General features: G+C 37.1%; 1 protein-coding gene across 1 annotated transcript in view; it reads left to right on the plus strand.

Moving 5' to 3' along the window:
* Positions 1 to 20,777, plus strand: part of MEIKIN (meiotic kinetochore factor) — a gene marked incomplete at both ends in the record, with an annotated part of 138,938 nt that overhangs the window by 65,320 nt on the left and 52,841 nt on the right. Inside the window, one exon of the mRNA XM_082835047.1 lies at positions 8,571 to 8,690. Coding sequence (XP_082691173.1) covers positions 8,571 to 8,690 — 120 coding nt within the window. The remainder of the gene's footprint in view (positions 1 to 8,570; positions 8,691 to 20,777) is intronic.

The raw sequence follows: 20,777 nt of genomic DNA on the forward strand, positions 1-20,777 counted from the left end.
CAAGAGGGTTCCCTTTTCTCCACACCCTCTCCAGCATTTATTGTTTGTAGATTTTTTGTGATGGCCATTCTGACTGGTGTCAGATGATATCTCATTGTAGTTTTGATTTTCATTTCTCTAATGATAAATGAAGTTGAGCATTCTTTTATGTGTTTGTTGGCAATCTGTGTATCTTCTTTGGAGAAATGTCTATATAGGTCTTCTGCCCATTTTTGGATTGGGTTGTTTGTTTTTTTGTTATTGAGCTGCATGAGCTGCTCATAAATTTTAGAGATTAATCCTTTGTGAGTTGCTTCATTTGCAAATATTTTCTCCCATTCTGAGGGTTGTCTTTTCGTCTTCTTTATGGTTTCCTTTTCTGTGCAAATGCTTTGAAGTTTCATTAGGTCCCATTTGTTTATTTTTGGTTTTATTTCCATTTACCTAAGAGGTGTGTCAAAAAGGATCTTGCTGTGATTTATGTCATAGAGTGTTCTGCCTGTGTATTCCTCTAAGAGTTTGATAGTGTCTGGCCTTACATTTAGGTCTTTAATCCATTTGGAGTTTATTTTTGTGTATGGTGTTAGGAAGTGTTCTAATTTCATTCTTTTACATGTAGCTGTCCAGTTTTCCTAGCGCCACTTATTGAAGAGGCTGTGTTTTCTCCACTGTATATTCTTGCCTTCTTTATCGAAGGTAAGGTGACCATATGTGCGTGGGTTTGTCTCTGGGCTTTCTATCCTGTACCATTGATCTATATTTCTGTTTTTGTGCTAGTACCATACTGTCTTGATTACTGTAGCTTTGTAGTATAGTCTGAAGTCAGGGAGCTTGATTCCTCCAGCTCCTGTTTTTCTTTCTCAAGATTGCTTTGGCTATTTGGACTCTTTTGTGTTTCCATACAAATTGTGCCATTTTTTGTTCTAGTTCTGTGAAAAATGCCATTGGTAGTTTGATAGGGATTGCACTGAATCTGTAGATTGCTTTGGGTAGTCTAGTCATTTTCACAATGTTGATTCTTCCAATCCAAGAAAATGGTATATCTCTCCATCTGTCTGTATCATCTTTATTTTCTTCCATCAGTGTCTTATAATTTTCTGCATACAGGTCTTTTGTCTCCTTAGGTAGGTTTATTCCTAGGTATTTGATTCTTTTTGTTGCAATGGTAAATGGGAGTGTTTCCTTAATTTCTCTTTCAGATTTTTCGTCACTAGTGTATAGGAATGCCAGAGATTTCTGTGCATTTAATTTTGTATCCTGCTACTTTACGAAGTTCATTGATTAGCTCTAGTAGTTTTCTGGTAGCATCTTGAGGATTCTCATCTGCAAACAGTGACAGCTTTACTTCTTCTTTTCCGATTTGGATTCCTTTTATTTCTTTTTCTTCTCTGATTGCTGTGGCTAAAACTTCCAAAACTATGTTGAATAAGAGTGGTGAGAGTGGGCAACCTTGTCTTGTGCCTGATCTTAGTGGAAATGGTTTCAGTTTTTCACCATTGAGGACGACATTGGCTGTGGATTTGTTATATATGGCCTTTATTATGTTGAGGTAAGTTCCCTCTTTGCCTAGTTTCTGGAGGGTTTTTATCATAAATGGGTATTGAAGTTTGTCGAAAGCTTTCTCTGCATCTATTGAGATGATCATATGGTTTTTCTCCTTCAATTTGTTAATATGTTGTATCACATTGATTGATTTGTGTATATTGAAGAATCCTTGCATTCGTGGGATAAACCACACTTGATCATGGTGTATGATCCTTTTAATGTGCTGTTGGATTCTGTTTGCTAGTATTTTGTTGAGGATTTTTGCATCTATGTTCATCAATGATATTGGCCTATAGTTTTCTTTCTTTGTGACATCTTTGTCTGGTTTTGGTATCAGGGTGATGGTGGCCTCGTAGAATGAGTTGGGGAGTGTTCCTCCCTCTGCTATATTTTGGAAGAGTTTCATAAGGGTAGATGTTAGCTCTTCTCTAAATGTTTGATAGAATTCGCCTGTGAAGCCATCTGGTCCTGATCTCTTGTCTGTTGAAAGATTTTTAATCACAGTTTCACTTTCACTGCTTGTGATTGGTCTGTTCATATTTTCTCTTTCTTCCTGGTTCAGTCTTGAAAGGTTGTGCATTTCTAAGAACTTGTCCATTTCTTCCAGATTTTCCATTTTATTGGCATATAGTTGCTTGTAGTAATCTCTCCTGAGCCTTTGTATTTCTGCAGTGTCAGTTGTTACTTCTCCTTTTTCATTTCTAATTCTATTGATTTGAACCTTCTCCCTTTTTTTCTGGATGAGACTAGCTAATGGTTTATCAAATTTGTTTATCTTCTCAAAGAACCAGCTTTTAGTTTTATTGATCTTTGCTATTGTTTCCTTCATTTCTTTTTCATTTATTTCTGATCTGATCTTTATGATTTCCTTCCTTCTTCTAACTTTGGGGTTTTTTTGTTCTTCTTTCTCTAATTGCTTTAGGTGTAAGGTTAGGTTGTTTATTTAAGATGTTTCCTGTTTCTTAAGGTAGGATTGTATTGCTATAAACTTCCTTCTTAGGACTGCTTTTGTGGCATCGCATAGGTTTTGGTTCTTGTGTTTTCATTGTCATTTGTTTCTAGGTATTTTTTGATTTCCTCTTTGATTTCTTCAGTGATCTGTTGGTTATTAAGTAGTGTATTGTTTAGCTTCCATGTGTTTGTATTTTTTACAGATTTTTTCCTGTAGTTGATATCTAGTCTCATAGCGTTGTGGTCGGAAAAGATACTTGATATGATTTCAATTTTCTTAAATTTACCAAGGCTTGATTTGTGACCCAAGATATGATCTATCCTGGAGAATGTTCCATGAGCACTTGAGAAAAATGTGTATTCTGTTGTTTTTGGATGGAATGTCCTATAAATATCAATTAAGTCCATCTTGTTTAATGTATCATTTAAAGCTTGTGTTTCCTTATTTATTTTCATTTTGGATGATCTGTCCATTGGTGAAAGTGGGGTGTTAAAGTCCCCTACTATGATTATGTTACTGTCGAGTTCTCCTTTTATGGCTGTTAGTATTTGCCTTATGTATTGAGTGCTCCTATGTTGGGTGCATAAATATTTACTATTGTTATATCTTCTTCTTGGATTGATCCCTTCATCGTTATGTAGTGTCCTTCTTTGTCTCTTGTAATAGTCTTGATTTTAAAGTCTATTTTGTCTGATATGAGAATTGCTACTCCAGATTTCTTTTGATTTCCATTTGCATGGAATATCTTTTTCCCTCCCCTCACTTTCACTCTATATGTGTCCCTAGGTCTGAAGCGGGTCTCTTGTAGACAGCATATATTCGTGTCTTGTTTTTGTATCCATTCAGCCAGTCTGTGTCTTTTGGTTGGAGTCTCTAATCCATTTACATTTAAGGTAGTTATCAATATGTATGGTCCTATTACCATTTTCTAAATTGTTTTGGGTTTGTTATTGTAGGTGTTTTTCTTCTCTTGTGTTTCCTGCCTAGAGAAGTTCCTTTAGCATTTGTTGTAAAGCTGGTTTGGTGGTGCTGAATTCTCTTAACTTTTGCTTGTCTGTAAAGGTTTTGATTTGTCCATCAAATCTGAATGAGATCCTTGCTGGGTAGAGTAATCTATGTTGTAGGTTTTTCCCCTTCATCGCTTTATATATGTCCTGCCACTCCCTACTGGCTTGCAGAGTTTCTGCTGAAAGATCAGCTGTTAACCTTATGGGGATTCCCTTGTGCATTATTTGTTGTTTTTCCCTTGCTGCTTTTAATATGTTTTCTTTGTATTTAATTTTTGACAGTTTGATTAATATGTGTCCTGGCGTGTTTCTCCTTGGATTTATCGTGTATGGGACTCTCTGTGCTTCCTGGACTTGATTAACTATTTCCTTTCTCATATTAGTGAAGTTTTCAACTGTAATCTCTTCACATATTTTCCCAGTCCGTTTCTTTTTCTCTTCTTCTTCTGGGACCCCTATAATTCGAATATTGGTGTGTTTAATGTTGTCCCAGAAGTCTCTGAGACTGTCCTCAATTCTTTTCATTCTTTTTTCTTTATTCTGCTCTGCAGTAGCTATTTCCACTACTTTACCTTCCAGGTCACTTATCCGTTCTTCTGCCTCAGTTATTCTGCTATTGATCCCTTCTAGAGTAGTTTTAATTTCATTTTTTTGTGTTGTTAATCGTTGCTTGTTTCCTATTTAGTTCTTCTAGGTCCTTGTTAAACGTTTCTTGTATTTTGTCCATTCTATTTCCGAGAGTTTGGATCATCTTTACTATCATTATTCTGAATTCCTGTTCAGGTAGACTGCCTATTTCCTCTTCATTGTTAGGTCTGGTGTGTTTTTACCTTGCTCCTTCATCTGCAGTGTGTTTCTCTCTCTTCTCATTTTACTTAACTTACTGTGTTTGGGGTCTCATTTTCGCAGGCTGCAGGTTCGTAGTTCCCATTGTTTTTGGTTTCTGCCCCCAGTGGCTAAGGTTGGTTCAGTGGGTTGTGTAAGCTTCCTGGTTGAGGGGACTAGTGCCTGTGTTCTGGTGGATGAGGCTGGATCTTGTCTTTGTGGTGCGCAGGTCCACCTCTGGTGGTGTGTTTTGGGGTGTCTGTGGCCTTATGATGATTTTAGGCAGCCTCTCTGCTAATGGGAGGGGGTGTGTTCCTGTCCTGCTAGTTGTTTGGCATAGAATGTCCAGCACTGTAGCTTGCTGGTCATTGAATGGATCTGGCTCTTGGCGTTGAGATGGAGATCTCTGGGAGATTTTCACCATTTGATATTATGTGGAGCTGGGCGGTCTCTTGTGGACCAGTGTCCTGAACTTGGCTTTCCCACCTCAGAGGCACAGCCCTGATGCCTGGCTGGAGCACCAAGAGCCTGTCATACACACAGCTCAGACCAGGTACGTGGGGAGTTTCTTGCCTTTTGGGAGGTCTGAGTTCTTCTGCCAGCATTCAGTAGGTGTTCTGTAGGAGTTGTTCCACATGTAGATGTATTTCTGATGTATTTGTGGGGAGGAACGTGATCTCCACGTCTTACTCCTCCACCATCTTGAAGCTCCTCTCTCTCCTTGTGGTTTTGATTTGTATTTCCCTAATGGCCAATGATGTTGAGCATCTTTTCATATGCTTATTAACCATTTTTATATCTTCTTTTGAGGAGTGTCTTTTCAAGTTCTTCGCACATTTAAAAAATCAGGTTGTTTATTTTTTTGTTGTTCAGTTATAGGAGTTCTTTATATATCCTAGATATTAACCCCTTATCAGATATATGGTTTGCAAATATTTTCTCCCATTTTGTGGGTTACCTTTTCATTCTGTTGATAGTGTCCTTTGATGCACAAAAGTTTTAAATTTTTATGTAGTCCAGTTTATCTTTCGTTGTTGTTGTTGCCTTCGCTTTTGTGTCATATCCAAGAATTCATTATTAAATGCAGTGTCATGAAGGTTTCTCCCTGTGTTTTTTTCTAAGAATCTATAATTTAGCTCTTACCCAGCTAGGGTTCTTCTTAGGTTCAACTAAACAGCAGGTATACAGCTGTTTAGGTATACAGCAGGTATACAGTAGAGCAGGAGCAGATGTTCCTCTTCAGCAGGAGCGGTCCTCACAGAAGTCCATGTAGTAGCTTATATAGCAGTCTGGGGACAGCTCAGATACAAGGAGATGAGATCCAGTATCTTTTGTAATAACACATAGGCGCAGCTTCCAGGGTCCCCACAAGGGATATGCCTAATTACAAGAGTCCGGGAAGCCCAAAATATGGTGCCTTTTCTAGTATTTATTTACTTATAGTGTGCATATAGTTCCTCCCAGTCCAGATGCAATTTCTCAATCAGATACCATTTTTACCCTAAGCAATGTTACCTAGTAATACAGTTGACATTCTTACCTTTATCCTAGTGGAACAGAGTTGGAGAGTTAACCAAAGATCACTTTTTCAAGATGGGGAAAAGATTTCTGTGAGCACTCTGCTCATAATCTTTCCAGTGTTCTAAAGATTAATACTTTTTCCAGAAAATGACTTTCATTTTTTATTCATTTTTGTTTTATATTTTGGGTTAAAATGTATATATGAGAAATAAGTGTGTAAAAATGAGTTTTTCCCCTGCAAAACTAATCTTTTGACTATTTTGTAAATACCAACATCTTCTTAAAATTAAGCTATAATTCACATTTTATAAAATTCACCTTGCTAAAGTGTGAATTCAGTGACTTTTAGTATACTTAGAAGGTTGTGCAGCCGTTGACCCCTAATTTAGGAACATTCAGGAACATTTTTAGGAACATTTTTCATCACCCCCTTAGCAGTTACTTACCATTCCCCCCATCTCACCCTTCAGCTCCTGGAAATTACTAATCTACTTTCTGTGTTGTTAGATTTGCTTATTAATAAGTGGCCATTTCATATAAATTGTATCATACAGTATGTGGCCTTTTTGTGTCTAGCTGCTTTCACTTATAATATTTTCAAGATTCATCCATGTTACAGCATTTATCAGTACCTTGTTCCTTATTTATGGCTGAATAATATCCCATTATAAGGATATACCACATTTTTATTTTCTAATTCATCAGTTTATGGGCATTTGGATGAATAATAGTGCTATGAGTGTTCGTGTACAAGTCTTTGTATGGATATATGTTTTCAGTTTTCTTGGGTATATACCTATAAGTGGAAAAAGAATTAATCGGTTACATGGTAACTGTATGTTTAATACTTTTTTTGTGGTGGACTTTTAAAAACAGCTTTATTGAGGTACAGTTCACCTATTTAGAGTATAAATTTCAGCGTTTTTTAGTATATTCACAAATATGTGCCATTATCACCCCAGTCAATTTTAGAACATTTTTATCACCTTAAAAACAAACCCTGTACCCTTTAACCATTACTATTATCCCCTTATTCCTCCATCCCACTGTCTGGCCCCAAGCAACCACCAATCCGCTTTCCATCTCAGTAGATTTCCTGGACATTTTATATGAATAAAATCATATAATATGTAGTCTTTTGTGACTAACTTCTTTTACTTAGCATAATGTTTTCAAGGTATCAGTACTTCTTTCCTTTTCATGGCCAAACAATATTCTATTGTGTTCATGGCCATTTGGGTTATTTTCTGCCTTTGGACTATTATGAATAAAGCTGCCATAAACATCCAGGTACAAGCTTTTGTGTGGATATATGTTTTCATTTCTCTTGAGTGTATACCTAGAAGTAAAATTGAAGGGTTATAAGGTAACTCTATGGTTGGTCATTAGAGGAGTTGATAGACTGTTTTCCAAAGTGGTTGAATAGTTTTACATTCCCAGCAGCAGTGTATGAGTGTTCTGATTTGTCTATATTCTTACCAACACTTACTATCATCCATCTTTTGGGGTGTGAAGTTGTATCTCATTGTGATTTTGTAATGGAGCTTATTGGCCCTTTGTATATCTTCTTTGGAGAAATGTCTACTCAGATCCTTTGCTCATTTAAAAGTTAGGTTATTTGTCTTCTTATTGTTGAGTTGTAAGTGTTCTTTATATGTTCTAGATACTAGACCCTTATCAGATAAAGGATTTTCAAATATTTTCTCCCATTCTGTAGGTAAATACCAGTGTCTTTTAATAAATAAAAATACTTTTGAGAACACTTAATGGCTTAACATTTTAAGGTTTACATTTTGTTACCAAATGAATCTGAGACTAATTGCCCTTTGGTTCTTCTACACCAAATGAGGCATATAGATTCCCCTCAATTCCAAGCTGTCATTCCTTGGCTGACTACACTGAAAGGAGGCCAGTTGACTCAAGGACTTCTGGACATTTTCATTTTCTAGGGCCTCACTTTAATGTGACCTTCCTAACACTGTTTCAAGATACACATTGATAGGCCTGAAGTTGTTCTGTCCTCCTACAAGGAAGAGGAGCTAGGCAAAGGCAGATGCCCCCCACTCCCTACCCAGCGCAGTTGATAATTCATTTTGGGCACACCTACATGTGGTGTAGCCTAGGTTCAGGCCAGACCTAGTCTGATCTGGATAGTCAACATGACAAAGCTTCTTGGAATCCCAAACTAAAGAGTATGGATCATGACTTTGGTTTTAAATATTTTGAATTTGATGTAGAAATATGTGGTGATTTAAGTAACCTGATAATGATATGGTTATGGTGCTCAGGAAAGAGATAGAGATTTAAAAATCTCTAGTGTACAATTGGTAGACAAAAAGAAGGCAAGGGTAGAACACTGGGGAAGGCTGACAGTTAAGGGAAGAGCAGGAGAAATTATTCCATGAGGTGTAGTTGCTGGGTATGTGAATTTCATTTAGTAGGTACTTAATATATAAAAATTAAATTGTACTTTAGCAAATGAAAATTCCTATTTAAAAAAAATTTTAAAGCTAAAGAGCCTTGTATTCTTCTTTATAGATTCACTTGTTCCCAGTTAAACATGCATCTTTTGAAGAAGTATTTCTAAATATCAGCAATTATATTAATTCAGATAAAATTATTCATATGTCAAGTTCACAAGAAAATCATTCTATTGAGAGAGTAGTTCAACTTTCCTTTAATTAAAAATATTGTTTTTGCCACATTGAGCTTCTACAAAAGAGTAATATATTCTTTTATAGATTGATTTGTCCTCAGTGCAAAAAACATCTTTTGAAGAACTGTTTCCAAATGTCAGCAATTATGTTAATTCAAATGAAATTGTTCCTGTGTCAACTTTGCAAGAAAATTCTTCAAATGAGGTAGTATTTTCAAATTTTCCTTCACTTACTAAAAGAAATAATTACTGTTATATTGGATACTTTGTATATGAGATACTTTAAGAGATCTGTAACTCAGTTGAGGCTAACATCATCTACATGTGGAGTCAGCTATCAGATATAATTCCAAATAAAGGATATTAGGCTGCCACAGCCAAAACACTTTGCATCATCAGGACCTAGGGATATTAAACAACTAGAGGAAATAGTATTATCCTACTTGAATCCAAAACTCAGTTTTTGTCTGTGCATATAAATTGTAGACATCAACCTAGTTGTGTTAGAATGAATATATGGAAGTACTATGATCCACGAATAAAACTCATAACTCTAAGGGCCATGGGGTGTGGGGTGGGAGTAAAGAAAGAGGATGACCAGAAAAAGAGAGAAGAACAGAAGAGAGAGAGGGAGAGAGAAAGAGACAGAAAGAAGGGGAGAGAGGGCAGACAAGAGAGACAGAGATAAAGAATAAGACAAGAAAGAGGCAGAGAGAAAAAGAAATTAAGAGGCAGAACTTAAGGATGGGCAGTGGTTCATTGCAGCTAGATCTTTTCACTGTGACCCTGGAGTGAAGGTGGGGATGCAGGTGGTGAGGAGAAAGCTGGAGATGAGATTGTAGAGATCAACAGGGACCAGTATCAAAGAGTGTCTTATAATCCATGTTAAGGAATTTGGATTTTTTCTTGAGGGGGGGCTGGTAAGGGATTGTAAACAGGATATATCAAATGTTCTTGTATAAAGTTTATTTTGGCTCCAGGGGTGGAGAGCAGATTGTAAAAGTCTGAGACTAGAGGCATCTTGAGGGATAATCTTCAGAGAAAGAGAGTAAGAGAAAGAAAGAATATAGGGTAAGAGGCTTAAGGATAGTAAAAATAGTTTGAAATAGGAGTTTGGGGGAATGGAAGAATTAGGGAAACCAAGATTATAGCCCATTGTTGAGATCCCAGTTAAAACTGAGAACATTGCCTTTTTTTTTTTTTTTTTTTTTTTTTTTTTTGCGGTACGTGGGCCTCTCACTGTTGTGGCCTCTCCCGTTGCAGAGCACAGGCTCCGGACGCGCAGGCTCAGCAGCCATGGCTCACGGGCCCAGCTGCTCCGCGGCACGTGGGATCTTCCCGGACCGGGGCACGAACCCATGTCCCCTGCATCGGCAGGCGGACTCTCAACCACTGCGCCACCAGGGAAGCCCAGAACTATTGCTTTTTTAAAAAAACATTCTTTATTGAGGTATAATATAATTGACATGCAATAAACTGCACATATTTAAAGTGTGCAATTTAGAAGTTTTTACGTATGTAAGCACCTTTGAAACAACCACCACAATCAAGATAGTGAAAATATCCATCACCAGAATTTCCGCCTACCATTTTATAATTTCTTTCTTCCTGCCCCACCCTCTACTCCCTAAGAAACTACTGATCTAGTTACTGTCATTATAGATTGGATTTTGGAGGAGAGAGAGAGATGGGGGTGGGAGGGGGAGGGGGAAGGGAGGAGGAGAGGGAGGGGGAGAGAGGGAGAGAGAGAGAGAGAGAGTTTTTTGGTCTGGCTTCTTTTACTCAGCATAATTATGAGATTCAGCCATGTTGTAGAGTGTATCAATAGTTTGTTCCTTTTTATTGCTAAGTAGTATTCCATTGCATGGTATACCATAATTTAACCATTCACCTATTTATGGACATTCAGATTGTTTAGCTGCTGGGAACATTTGTGTACAAGTATTTGTATTGACAAAGAATCTCTCCTTGATCAAACTTGAGTTAGGCTACTCTGAGCCCTCTTCTCAACTTGGCCTTGACCTTGGGCTTCCGTATCCATCCTTGAATACATTTTTAGCAAGAATTCTGCTATGTCAGTTTAGAGAGAGTCCCCCACCCCTGATACCTGATCACCCTGGCTGCCTTTAGCAGCCTGGCCTATTAAGTCTAATTCGGTCCCTGGACCTAATTTCAACGAGTGTGCAATGAGGAGGGTTTCCCCACACTTCCAACAAGCGATGCTCCAGGCACCAGCTGGGTATCATAGATTTCAACCCAATTCTGACACGATCTACCCAGAGATAGCATCAGATTCTGCAGATAAAGGACTCCGTCCCACAGGAACACCTTCCACTTCAGACACCAATTGCAAGCCCAGGTTATTATCTATGTTTCTGACAGACTGGCTACAAATTGGAGGTTCCTATGACCCCATTCTTGGACTTCAGACTCCAGTCGCAAGTCCAGGTTGTTACATTTACTTCTGACTTACTGGCTATAAATCAGAGGTTCTCACAACCCTCTCCTTGGGTTTGATTAATTTTTTAGAGCAGCTCACAGAACTCAGAAAAACATTTTACTTACTAAATTACTGGTTTATTATAAAAGGATATAATTAAGGGACAGCCAGATAGAAGACATGCATAGGGCAAGGTATGAGGAAAGGGTGCAGAGCTTCCATGCTTTTTCTTGGAGTGCCATTCTCCCCGAATCTCACCAACCCAGAAGCTGTTTGAACCCTGTACTTTTGGAGTTTTATGGAGGCTTCATTACACAGGCATGGTTGATTAAATCAATGGTCATTGGTGATTCATTCAACCTCTAGCTTCTCTCTCTTCCCTTATGAGGAGAGGTTATGGTGTGGGCCTGAAATTTCCAACCCTGTAATCACATAGCTGGTTTCCCTGGCAACCAGCCCCATCCTTTTTTTTTTTTAACTAATTAACTTATTTATTTATTTTTTGGCTATGTTGGGTCTTTGTTGCTGCACGCAGGCTTTCTCTAGTTGTGGTGAGCGGGGGCTACTTTTCGTTGCAGTGCGTGGGCTTCTCATTGTGGTGGCTTCTCTTGTTGCAGAGCACGGGCTCTAGGTCCGTGGGCTTCAGTAGTTGTGGCACGTGGGCTCAGTAGTTGTGGCTTGCAGGCTCTAGAGCGCAGGCTCAGTAGTTGTGGCACACAGGCTTAGTTGCTCAACGGCATGTGGGATCTTCCCGGACAGGGCTCAAACCCGTGTCCCCTGCATTGGCAGGTGGATTCTTAACCACTGCACCATCAGGGAAGTCCCTTATCCTTAAGTGCAGTTCAAAAGTCACTTTATTAATGTAACAAAAGATACCTCATTGCTCTCATCACTTAGAAAATTCCAAGGGTTTTAGGAGCTCTATACCAGAAATGCGGGCAAAGATCAAATATATATTTCCTATCGTAAATCATAGCATCACAGATCAGTTTAGCAAGAATCCCTGTACCCGTGATGTCTCCTCATAGCAGTTTTCCATCCTCTGATGACTTCACTCTCTTCATTGGCTATAAATCCCCAGCTGTCTTTGCTGTATTTGGAGTTGGACCCAATCTTTCTCTGCTATTGCAGTACCCCTATTACAATAGTTTTGAATAAAGTCTTCCTTATTGTTTTAACAAGTATCAGAATATACTTTCTTTTACAGCATGGATGTATATTTTCTTTTCTCTTGGGTAGATATCTAAGAGTGGAAATTGCCAAGCTGTTTTCCAAAGTGGTTATACCATATTTTACATTTCCACTAGCAGTGTTTGAAACATGTAATTGCTAGTGAAACAGTGTCATTTGAAGAATATAAATTTTTAACTTCAACAAAGTCCAACTTGTCAGTTTTTTAATGAGATGTGCCTTTGTTGTCATATCTAAGAAATCTTTGCCTAACCCAAGGTCACAAAGATATTCTATGTTTTCTTTTTTTTTTTAAATAAATAAATTTATTTATTTATTTTTGGCTGCGTCGGGTCTTCATTGCTACATGCAGGCTTTCTCTAGTTGCGGCGAGTGGGGGCTACTCTTCGTTGCAGTGCACAGGCTTCTCACTGTGGTGGCTTCTCTTGTTGTGGAGTATGGGCTCTAGGCACGTGGGCTTCAGTAGTTGTGGCACGCATGCTCAGTAGTTGTGACTTGCGGGCTCTAGAGCGCAGGCTCAGTAGTTGTGGCGCACAGGCCCAGTTGCTCCTCGGCATGTGGGATCTTCCCAGACCAGGGATCAAACCCGTGTCCCCTGCATTGGCAGGCAGATTCTTAACTACCTGCGCCACCAGGGAAGTCCGATCTTCTATATTTTCTTCTAGAAGTTTTATAGTTTAAAGTTTTACACTTATGCCTATGAATTAATTTTTTTTTAAAGGGAACGCTATTTATTTTTGGCTGTGTTGGGTCTTCGTTTCTGTGCGAGGGCTTTCTCTAGTTGCGGTGAGTGGGGGCCACTCTTCATTGCAGTGCACGGGCCTCTCACTGTCGCAGCCTCTCTTGTTGTGGAGCACAAGCTCCAGATGCGCAGGCTCAGTAGTTGTGGCTCACGGGCCTAGTTGTTCCGTGGCATGTGGGATCTTCCCAGACCAGGGCTCAAACCCGTGTCCCCTGCATTGGCAGGCAGACTCTCAACCACTGCGCCACCAGGGAAGCCCTGGCCCATTTTTTAATTGTGTTGTTTGTTTTCTTATTGTTGAGTTTAACAGCTCTTTGTATATTTGAGGGATTTTTGGTTTTTTTTATTATTATTATTTATTTATTTGGCTGTGTCTGGTCTTAGTTGAGGCATATAGGCTCTTCGTTGCGGCGTGCGGACTTCTCTCTAGTTATGGTGCATAGGCTGTAGAGCACACGGGCTCAGTAGTTGCAGCACACAGGCTCTCTAGTTGTGGTGCACAGGCTCCAGAGTGTGCAGGCTCAGTAGCTGCAGTGCATGGGCTCTAGAGCGTGCAGGCTTAGTTGCCCCCCGGCATGTGGGATCTTAGTTCTCCAACCAGGGATCATTAGTCCCCTGCCTTGGAAGGTGGATTCTTAACCGCTGGACCATCAGGGAAGTCCCTCTTTGTATATTTTGAATAACAGTCCTTTATCAGATGTACCTTTTACAAATATTTTCTCCCAATTTGTGACTTTTCTTCTAATTCTCTTGATACTCCCTTTTGCAAAGCAGAAGTTTTAAATTTTAAGTAAATCTAGCTTATCAATTATTTCTTTCATGGATCATGTCTTTGATGTCATATCTAAAAAATCATCACCATACCCAAGTTCATCTAGGTTTTCTCCTATGTTGTCTTTTAGGAGTTTCATAATTTTGCATTTTACCTTTAGACCTGTGATCCATTTTGAGTTATTTTTGGTGACAGTTGTAAGGTCTGTGTATAAATCCATTTTTTTTTTTTGTATATGGATGTCCATTGTTCCAGCACCATTTGTTGAATAGAGTATTTTGCTTCATTGTATTTCTTTTGCTCCTTTGTCAAAGATCAGTTGAGTATATATGAGGGTCTATTTCTGGGTTCTCTCTTCTGTTCCATTGATCTATTTGTCCACTTTTTTGGACACTCTCATGATTACTATAGCTTTATAATAAGTCTTAAAGTTGGATAGTGTCTGTCCTCTGACTTTGTTCTTCTCCTTCAATATTGTGTTCTCTAATCTGGGTCTTTTGCCTTTCCATATAAACTTTAGAATCAGTTTTTCAATATCCACAAAATAACTTGGTGAGATTTTTATTGGGATTGTGCTGAATCTATAGATTAAGTTGGGATGAACTGCCATTTTGACAATATTGAGTTGTCTTATCTATGACCATGAAATATATCTCCATTTATTTCATTCTTTTTTGATGTCTTTAATCAGAGTTTTATAGTTTTTCTCATATAGATCTTATGCAAATTTTGTTAGATTTATACCTAAATAATTCATTTTGGGAGATGCTAATATAAATGGTAATGTGTTTTTAATTTCAAATTCCAATTGTCCATTTTTGGTATATAGGAAAGCAATTGACTTTTGTATATTAACCTTGTATCCTGCAACTTTGCCATAATTGCTTACTATCTTCAGTTTTGCTGTTGTTGTTGTTGTTGTTGTTGACTCTTTTGGATTTTCTGCATAGACAATCATGTCATCTGCAAATAACAACAGCTTTATGCCTTCTTTACACTCTGTATATCTTTTATTTCCTTTCTTGCCTTCTTGAATTAGCAAAGACTTCCAGTACAATGTTGAAAAACAGTGGTGAGAGGGGACATCCTTGTCTTATACCTGATCTTAGTGGGAAAATTTCAAGTTTTTCACCATTAAATATGATGTTAGCTGTAGGTATTTTTTAATAGATGTTCTTTAGCAAGTTGAAGAAGTTCCCCTCTATTCCTAGTTTACTGAGAGTTTTTAATCATAAATGAGTATTGTATTTTGTCAATGCTTTTTCTGCATCTACTGATATGATTATGTGGTTTTTCTTCCTTAGCCTGTTAATGTGATAGATTGCATTAATTGATTTTTAAATGATGAGCCAGCCTTGCATACCTGGGTTAAATCCCACTTGATCTTGGTGTATAATTCTTTTTTATACATTGTTGCATTTGATTTGTTAATATTTTGCTGAGGATTTTACATCTATGTTCATGAGAGATATTGGTCTATAGTTTTCTTACTTGTAATGTCTTTTTTCAGTGTTAGTATTAGGATTATGCTGGCCTTGGAGAATAAGTTAGGAAGTGTCCCCTCTGCTTTTGTCTTCTGATAAAGATTGTAGAGAATTGGTGTAATTCATTCCTTAAATGTTTGGTGGAATTCACCATTGAACTCATCTGGGCCTGGTGCTTTCTGTTTTGGAAGGTTATTCATTATTGATTCAATATCTTTAATAGATATAGGGCTATCCAGGTTGTCTTTTCTTTGAGTGCACTTTGGAAGATTGTGCCTTTCAAGGAACTGGTCCGTTTCATGTAAGTTATCAAAGGTGTAGGCATAAAGTTGTTCATAGTATTCTTTTATCATCCTTTTAAATTTTGTGGGCTCTATTGTAGTATTGTCTTCTCTTTCATTTCTGATAGTAATAATTTGGGTCATTTCTCCTTTTTTTTCCTAGTTAGCCTGTATAGAGGCTTGTCAATTTTATTGACCTCTTCAAAGAACCAGCTTTTGTTTTTGTTCATTTTCTCTATTGGTTTTCTCTTTTCAATTTCATTGGTTTTTGCTCTAATTCTTATTATTTATTTTCTTCTGCTTACTTTGGATTTAATTTGCTCTTTTTTTTTTTCTGTTTTCCTAGGTGCAAACATAGATTCTTTATTTTAGGTCTTTCATCTTTTCTGATATGAATATTCAATGCTATCAATTTCCCTCTAAGTACTGCTTTTGCTGTACCCCACAAAGTTTCATAGGTTGTGTTTTCATTTTCATTTAGTTCAAAATGGTTTAAAATATATCTTGAGATTTCTTCTTTGACCCATGTGTTATTTATCTCTAAGTATTAATCTCTAAGTATTTGGGGATTTTCCAGCTGTCTTTCTGTTACTGATTTCTAGTTTCATTCCATTGTGACCTATTAGCACATACTGTATGACTTCTATTATTTTAAACTTGTTAAGATATGTTTTGTTGCCTAGAATGTGATATATCTTGGTGAACATTCCATGTGAGCTTGATAAAAATGTGTAATCTGCTGTTGTTGGATGAAATAGTCTGTAGATGTCCAATGTATCCAGTTGATTGATGGTGCTGTTGAGTTCGACTATGTCGCCACTTGTTTTCTTCCTGCTGGATCTATTTCAGAGAGAGAGGGTTTTAAAGTCTCCAGGTACTATAGTGAATTTATCCATTTCTCCTTTCTGTTCTATCCATTTTTGCCTCATATAGATGCTCTGTTGTTAGGTACATACACATTAAGAATTTTTATGTCTTCATGAAGAATTGACTTATTTATCATTACATAATGCCCTGCTCTACCCCTTATAACTTTCCTTACTTTGGAGTCTGCTCTATCTAATATTAATATAGCTACTACTACTTTCTTTTGATTAGTGTTAGCATGTTATATCTTTCTCCATTTACTTTTTCTTTTAAATTTTTGTTGGAGTGTAGTTTATTTACAAGTTGTTATTCAGTAGTTTCAGATGTACAACAAAGTGAATCTGTTATACGTATACATATATCCACTCGTTTTTAGATTTTTTTCCTATATAGGCCATTACAGAGTACTGTAAGTACAGTAGGTCCTTAATTACTGTACTATTAAGTACAGTAGGTCCTTAATAGTTATCTATTTTATATATATTACTGTGTATATGTCAATCCCAATCTTCCAATTTATCCCTCCCCCCCATACCCTCTGGTAACCATACATTTTTATTTTCTACATCTGTAACTATATTTCTGTTTTGTAGATAAGTTCATTTGTACCCTTTTTTTTAAGATGCCACATATAAGTGATATTATATGATATTTATCTTTCTCTGACTTACTTCACTCAGTATGACAATCTCTAGGTTCATCTTGTTGCTGCAAATGGCATTACAGTATTTCATTCTTTTATGGCTAAGTAATATTCCATTGTATATATGTACCACAACTTCTTTATCCATTCTGCTGCTGATGGACGTTTAGGTTGCTCCCATGTCCTGGCTATTGTAAGTAATGCTGCAATGAACATTGTGGCGCATGTATCTTTTCAAATGATGGTTTTCTCTGGATATATGTCCAGGAGTGGGATTGCTGGATCATATGTTAGCACTATTTTCAGTTTTTTAAGGAACCTCCATACTGTTCTCCATAGTGGCTGTACCAGTTTACATTCCCACCAACAGTGTAGGAGGATTCCCTTTTCTCCACAGCCTCTCCAGCATTTATTGTTTGTAGATTTTTTGATGAGGGCCATTTTGACTGGTGTGAGGTGATACTTCATTGCAGTTTTGATTTGCATTTCTCTAATAATTAGTGAAAAGCATCTTTTCATGTGATTTTTAACCATCTGTATGTCTTTTTCGGAGAAATGTCTATTTAGATCTTCCACCCATTTTTTGATTGGATTGTTTGGTTTTTTTGATACTGAGCTGCATGAGCTGTTTATATATTTTGGAGATTAATCCCTTGTCGGTCGCTTCGTTGGCAAATATTTTCTTCCATTCTCAGGGTTGTCTCATAGGTTGTCTCTTTTCATTTTGTTGATGGTTTTTTTTTTTGCTGTGCAAAAGCTTTTAAGTTTAATAAGATCCCGTTTGTTTATTTTTGTTTTTATTTTCATTACTCTAGGAGGTGGATTGAAAAAGATTTTGCTGCAATTTATGTCAGAGAGTGTTCTAAGTTTTCCTCTAAGAGTTTTATAGTATTCAGCCTTAACATTTAGGTCTTTAATCCATTTTGAGTTTATTTTTGTGTGTGGTGTTAGGGAGTGTTCTAATTTCATTCTTTTACATGTAGCTGTCCAGTTTTCCTAGCACCACTTATTGAAGAGACTGTCTCTTCTCCATTGTATATTCTTGCCTCCTTTGTCATAGATTAGGTAGCCACAGGTGCATGGGTTTATCTCTGGACTTTCTATCCTATTCTGTTGATCTATATTTCTGTTTTTGTGCCAGTTCCATACTGTTTTGGTTACTGTAACTTTGTATTATAGTATAGTCTTAAGTCAGGGACTTCCTCCAGCTCTGTTTTTCTTTCTCAGGATTGCTTTGGCTATTCGTGCCCTTTTATGTTTCCATACAGATCATAAAATTTTTTTTCTAATTCTGTGAAAAATGCCATTGGTAATTTCATAGGGATTGCACTGAAACTGTAGATTGCTTTGGGTAGTGTAGTCATTTTCACAATATTGATTCTTCCAATCCAAGAACATGGTACATCTCTTCATCTGTTTGTGTCATCTTTGATTTCTTTCATCAGTATTGTATAGTTTTTTGAGTACAGGTCTTTTGCCTCCTTAGGTAGGTTTATTTCTAGGTATTTTATTCTTTTTGATGCAATGGGATTGTTTCCTTGATTTCTCTTTCTGATCTTTCATTGTTAGTGTATAAGAATGCAAGAGATTTCTGTGTATTAATTTTGTATCCTGCAACTTTACCAAATGCATTGATGAGCTCTAGTAGTTTTACGGTAGCATCTTTAAGGTTTTCTATGTATAGTATCATGTCATCTGCAAACAGTGACAGTTTTACTTCTTTTCTGATTTGGATTCCTTTTATTTCTTTTTCTTCTCTGATTGCCATGGCTAAAACTTCCAAAACTATGTTGAATAATAGTGGTGAGAGTGGACATCCTTGTCTTGTTCCTGATCTTAGAGGAAATTCTTTCAGCTTTTCACCACTGAGAATGATGTTTGCTGTGGGTTTGTCGTATATGGCCTTTATTATGTTGAAGTATCTATGCCCACTTTCTGGAGAATTTTTATCATAAATGGGTGTTGAATTTTGTCAAAAGCTTTTTCCACATCTATTGAGATGATCATATCATTTTTATTCTTCAGATTGTTGATATGGTGCATCACACTGATTGATTTGCAGATGTTGAAAAATCCTTGCATCCCTGGGGTAAATTCCACTTGATCGTGGTGTATGATCCTTTTAATGTGTTGTTGGATTCTGTTTGCTAGTATTTTGTTGAGGATTTTTGCATCTATGTTCATCAGTGATATTGGCCTGTAATTTTTTTTGTGATGCCTTTGTCTGGTTTTGGTACCAGGGTGGTGGTGACCTCGTAGAATGAGCTTGGGAGTGTTCCTTCCTCTGCAACTTTTTGGAAGAGTTTCAGAAGGGTAGGTGTTAACTCTTCTCTAAATGTTTTATAGAATTCGCCTCTGAAGCCATCTGGTCCTGGACTTTTATTTGTTGCAAGTTTTTTAGTCACAGTTTCAAATTCAGTACTTGTGATTGGTCTGTTCATATTTTCTCTTTCTTCCTGGTTTAGTCTTGGAAGTTTGTATCTTTCTAAGAATTTGTCCATTTCTTCAAGGTTGTCCATTTTATTGGTGAATAGTTGTTTGTAGTAGTCTTTTATGATCCTTTGTATTTCTGTGGTGTCTGTTGTAACTTCTTTTTCATTTCTAATTTTATTGATTTGCATCCTCTCCCTTTTTTTCTTGATGAGTCTGGCTAAGGGTTTATCAATTTTGTATATCTTCTCAAAGAAGCAGCTTTTAGTTTCAGTGATCTTTGTTATTATTTTCTTTGCTTGTATTTTATTTATTTCTGCTCTGATCTTTATGATTTCTTTCCTTCTGCTAATCTGGGTTTTGTTTGTTCTTGTTTGTTTAGTTACTTTAGATGTAAGGAGAGGTTGCTTATTTGAGATTTTTCTTGTTTTTTGAGGTAAGATGTATTACTATAAAGTTCCCTCTTAGAACTGCTTTTGCTGCATCCCATAGGTTTTGGATTGTCATGTGCTCATTGTCATTTGTCTCTAGGTATTTTTTGATTTCCTCTTTGATTTCTTCAGTGATCCATTGATTATTTAGTAACATACTTTTTAGCCTCCACATGTTTGTGTTTTTTACAGATTTTTTCTTGTAATTGATTTCTAATCTCACAGCATTGTGAGATGTGTTGATATGACTTCAGTTTTCTTAAATTTACCGTGGCTTGATTTGTGGCCCAAGGTTAGATCTATCCTGGAGAATATTCTGTGTGCAATTGAGAAGAATGTATATTCTGCTGCTTTCGGATGGAATGTCCTATAAATATCAATTAAGTCTGTCTGGTCTAATCTGTCATTTAAGGCTTGTGTTTCCTTACTAATTTTCTGTCTGAATGATCTGTCCATTGGTGTGAGTGGGGTGTTAAAGTCCCCCACTATTATTGTGTTACTATCGATTTCTCCTTTTATGGCTGTTAGCATGTCCCTTATATATTGAGGTGCTCCTATGTTGGGTGCATATATATTTACAATTATCATATCTTCTTCTCGGCTTGGTCCCTTGATCATTGTGTAGTGTCCTTCCTTGTCTCTTGTAATAGTCTTTTAAAGTGTATTTTGTCTGATATGAGTATTGCTACTCCAGCTTTCTTTTGATTTCCATTTGTATGGAATATCTTTTTCCATCCCCTCACTTTCAGTCTGTATGTGGGTCTCTTGTAAACAGTGGGTCTTATTTTTGTATCCATTTAGCCAGTTGCGTCTTTTGGTCAGAACATTTAATCCATTTACATTTAAGGTAACTATACATATGTATGTTCTGATTGCCATTTTCTTAATTGTTTTGGGTTTGTTTCTGTAGGTCTTTTTTCTTCCTTTCCTCTTTTGTTGTCTTCTCTTGTGTTTCCTGCCTAGAGAAGTTCCTTTAGCATTTGTTGTACTGCTGGTTTGGTGATGCTGAAT

Source organism: Leucopleurus acutus (assembly GCF_964270905.1).
Source record: "Leucopleurus acutus genome assembly, chromosome: 3".
NCBI classification, from domain to species: Eukaryota; Metazoa; Chordata; class Mammalia; order Artiodactyla; family Delphinidae; genus Leucopleurus; species Leucopleurus acutus.